The 4,219-nt window shown below is 40.8% G+C and overlaps 1 protein-coding gene across 1 annotated transcript; it reads right to left on the bottom strand.

Annotated features, from left to right (window-relative positions):
• Nucleotides 1-3,216: 3,216 nt before the first annotated feature.
• On the bottom strand, nucleotides 3,217-4,017 carry LOC114170166 (uncharacterized). Its single transcript, XM_028055647.2, has one exon. It carries the CDS (start codon nucleotides 4,015-4,017, stop codon nucleotides 3,217-3,219), a length of 801 nt encoding a protein of 266 aa, XP_027911448.2.
• Between the last annotated feature and the right edge of the window lie 202 nt (nucleotides 4,018-4,219).

The following is a 4,219-nucleotide window of genomic DNA, read 5'->3' as shown; positions in this document are numbered from 1 at the left end:
GTAGCCAAGACATCATTTTAATAATTCAACACATGGCCAAGCCCCACCTCATTTGCGACCACAATTGCCCTCCAAATGCTTGTCTTTATTAACACCTACAAGGAGCAATATTTGCTTGATATGGGACTTCTTCCCAAGAGAGGTGTTGAATTTGAGATTAGTTGAAGTATTTTGTGATATTAGTCTCATCACATCCCTTAATTCATGAAGTGCAAAAGGGCTCCAACATCTATATATAGATCTCCTTGCATCTTGTAAACCTTACATTGAAATTTAATATGAATTGAGATGCTTATTTTCAATCTTCTTATTATTTCAAAGATAAACAATTGGAGTATTCTTCTAATGGGATGTATGCCAAGAAACCTTCTCTGGAACACGAACCCAAAGTTCTATGTTGTCTCAAGAGAACTAAAAAAACTTAAAATTTTTAAGTCTTTTGTTGATTCAAGATGCTTCCATCATTCGCTTGATGTATATTATTCAATGATGTTATTACCCTTAATTTATACAAGGATAGAAAGGTGTTGACAAAAAAAGATGAAAATATCTCATTGATGGTGGTAATTGTCATTCAAGCACAATTATGAGATGGTTTTTCAACCCTTACTTGGCTGCCCATTCAAGTAGGATTTCCTCTGTTCTTTCACATTCAAGCCAAAACTAATTTTTGCAAAAAGAAAGTTTACTTTGGTTCGACCAAGGTTTGAACTCATAACCAAACCAATGTCATCCTAATGCACAACCACTCAATCAATTCATGTTTCATGATAATTCTTATAATTATAAGGTTTTATTATCACTCAACATGGTCATGCACATAATTAAAATAACAACAATTAAATAACACATAAATAGCATACATAGGACTTGAACCTAAGTCTTCACACACATTTAAAGTACTCTCAACCACTTGAGCTAGTACTTTTCCACATCATAATAATCTCCATTAAATGTCATAAAGGCTCCCCTACCCGTATTTATTAAATAATTATTTATTTAATTATTTAAATTTCACGGGTCTTACATTCCCCCCACCTTATAAAATTTTCGTCCTCGAAAATTGAGCTCACCCAGCAAAAATGCAAATAGGACTGCCTCAACTTCCTTATCTTAAAATTCTCCCTTCCTGGTCCCTACCTTTTTATTTCAGCCTTCCCTTCATATGTTTCCCCACTTTTCCTTCCGAATTTAGTCCTATGTTAAATTGTGGTATCAATTTAACTTTTCCCCCTACGGCAAAAACATGCACTGACAACTCTCCTTATTCTAACTTTTAAATTCAATTCCTCTTACCAAACTTATAGTGTTAGTCCTAAGAACTTATCCTTGAAAATCCATCCGCCAAACGTGTTGATTCTGAGTTTCGACTTCACTTCTTAGACTCAAACAAACCAACTTATTTTTTTTCCTTGCCCGCCGAGATATCCTTATGCATACTCGCATCTTCGATCAAGAGATTTCTCAAAGGTCCTACCCAACCCTTGCAAAACAACAGATCAAGTTTGATCTTGATTCTGTAGTCAGCTACTACAGATAACACACACATATCACAAAACAAACACAAACCTAACAAGAAGGCTATATGAGACAAACTCAACCTATCACTTTTCTCTCTTTTACCCAAAACCTTTAGAATTAAGAAAGGAAACTATCTCAGATATAGTCATGAGTGTGCACCCTCATCACTCTACCAAGACATTTTCTGTTCTTAATACTTCCAGTTCATAAGTTCCTTTCCTTGCGCACCAACGCTTCTTGGAAAGAACCTCCCCTTGCGCACCAACGCATCGGGAAATACAAGTAATACCCCTTACCTGCTCGCCAAAACCCAATAAGAGCATTACTTTTCTTAGGTCTTATAAGCAACTACCCTTGCCTGCTCACCAAAACCCAGCAAGAGTACCACTGTAACATCCCGACCGGATATTATGAATTATTAATTAATTATTTATTTAATTATTTAATTTTCACGGGTCTTACAACCACTCTTACCTACTCACCAAAACCCGGTAAGAACGCTGCTTCTACTAAGACCCATAAGCAACAACTCTTGCCTGCTTATCAAAACCCAGCAAGAGTATCAGCCTTACCTGCTCACCAAAACCCGGTAAGAGTGTTGCCTACCCTGAGACTCACGAACAACAACCCTTGCCTGCTCATCAAAACCCGGCAAGAGCCCCACCCCTTACCTGTTCACCAAAACCTAGTAAGAGTGTTGCTTCCCCTAAGTCTCACAAACACAACTATTTTCTGTTCAACAAAACCCGACAAGAGTCCCACCCTTACCTGTTCACCAAAACCCGGTAAGAGCATTGTTTTCCTGAGATTTACAAATAACAACTCTTGTCTGCTCAACAAAACCCGACAAAAGCCCCAACCCTTACCTGTTCACCAAAACCCGATAAGAGTATTACTTTTCCTTAGGTCTTACGTGCAACCACTCTTGCATGTTCACAAAAATCTAGCAAGAGTACCACCCTTACCTGCTCACCAAAACACAGTAAGAGTGTTGCTTTCACTAAGACCCATAAGCAACAACTCTTTCTTGCTCACCAAAACCTAGCAAGAGTATCACCCTTACCTGCTCACCAAAACCTAGTAAGGACGTTGCTTACCGTGAGACTCACAACAACCACCCTTGCCTGCTTATCAAAACCCGGCAAGAGCCCACCACATACATGTTCACCAAAACTCGGTAAGAGTGTTGCTTTCCCTGAGTCTCACAAACACAACTCTTGTCTGTTCAACAAAACCCGACAAGAGTTCCACCCTTACCTGTTCACCAAAACTCAGTAAAAGCATAACTTTTCCTAAGCCTCCCAAGCAACATTCCTTGCCTGCTCAACAAAACCCAGCAAGGACATTGTTACTAAGCTTAGATCAAAGTCTTACAGTAACCCAAAACTTCATTTTACCCGACTCTCCAAAGTCCTAAGGGTAAAATAGCAACTCCTTTTACTCGACTCTCCCTAGTCTTCTGAGTAAAAGTACAACCTGGTTTTAAAAGTATGAACAAATTTCGAGCATACATCACACAAACTAACATAACATGCTTTACTACTCCAAAAACAATCAATTCGGACTTTACCTTATTGTTGTCGTGGCACTTCAGACTCCCCCCCGTTCAGGGCAAGATTTCGCGTAATGACCTGGCTTGCGACAATTGTAACACTTCTTCTCTTCTGGCTTTGCTCCTGAAAGTTCCGGACAAACTCACCGAAAATGGTCTCCCCCGCACTCGAAACACTTCACTGTCCCCCGTCCTTCACATTGAGGTCTGGTGTAGGGTTTCTCTTGTCGTTCTTCGCCGATGCCACTATTGTTAGGAAGTTCCCTCATGACTCGACTTGGGTCCCTCTCTAGTTGTTCCACCATCTTTGCTTGTTCCACCAATACAGGGAACTCTCGGATCCTCAAGGGTACGAGGAATCGACGCAACTCATGGCTCAGACCGCCTTGGAATTTTCTACAGTGCCATTCTTCATTGACAATCTGCGAGTAGAACCTCACCAAGTACTCAAACTTATCAGTATAAGCCTGCACCGTGATAGTCCCTTGCTGCAAAGTAAGGAACTCCGCTTCCCTTTCATATTTGGCACTATTTGGAAAGTATTTCTCCAAGAATCGTGTCCTGAAGTTAGCCCAAGTTACTCGCTCTTCGCGGGTCTGCATCAGCTGCTGCATCCCCACCCACCAGTACTCAGCATCCACCACAAGAAGGAATGTGCCGAAGGTCAACTTCTGTGCATCAGTGCACCCAAGCGCTCGACATATCTTTTCACACTCCCTCAGCCATGCATCTACCTCATCCGGAGTGGTCCTGCCAGTGAATTTAGTTGGCCTGTGCCTCATGAAATCTTCCATAGTCACAGGACGAGTAGGTGCAACTCTGGCTCTAGGTTGCGCTGCACTGGGCTGCATCGCGTCCACCATCCGATGAATCGCATGTGCAGTCTCATCATCCCCAGTATTATCCCTCCTTCTCCTGTTTGCCAAAGCTTGTGCACACCACATTTCAGCTGGATTAAACCACACAACTTAATTCATGACTATGCAAACAAAAGGTTTAACATAAAAGAATTAACACACTAACTCGTAAGCGGAATATGATAAGCTCACTCCCCATAGACCCCAAAAACCTTTTGAAAACCATTGCTCTGATACCAAATGTAACATCCTGTCTAGATATTACGAATTTAAATAATAAACAAAAACA

This window comes from Vigna unguiculata, chromosome 11, assembly GCF_037176805.1.
Source record: "Vigna unguiculata cultivar grain cowpea cultivar isolate G323 ecotype 2 chromosome 11, ASM3717680v1, whole genome shotgun sequence".
Taxonomy (NCBI): Eukaryota; Viridiplantae; Streptophyta; class Magnoliopsida; order Fabales; family Fabaceae; genus Vigna; species Vigna unguiculata.
This window is presented reverse-complemented; position numbering and strand designations above follow the sequence as displayed.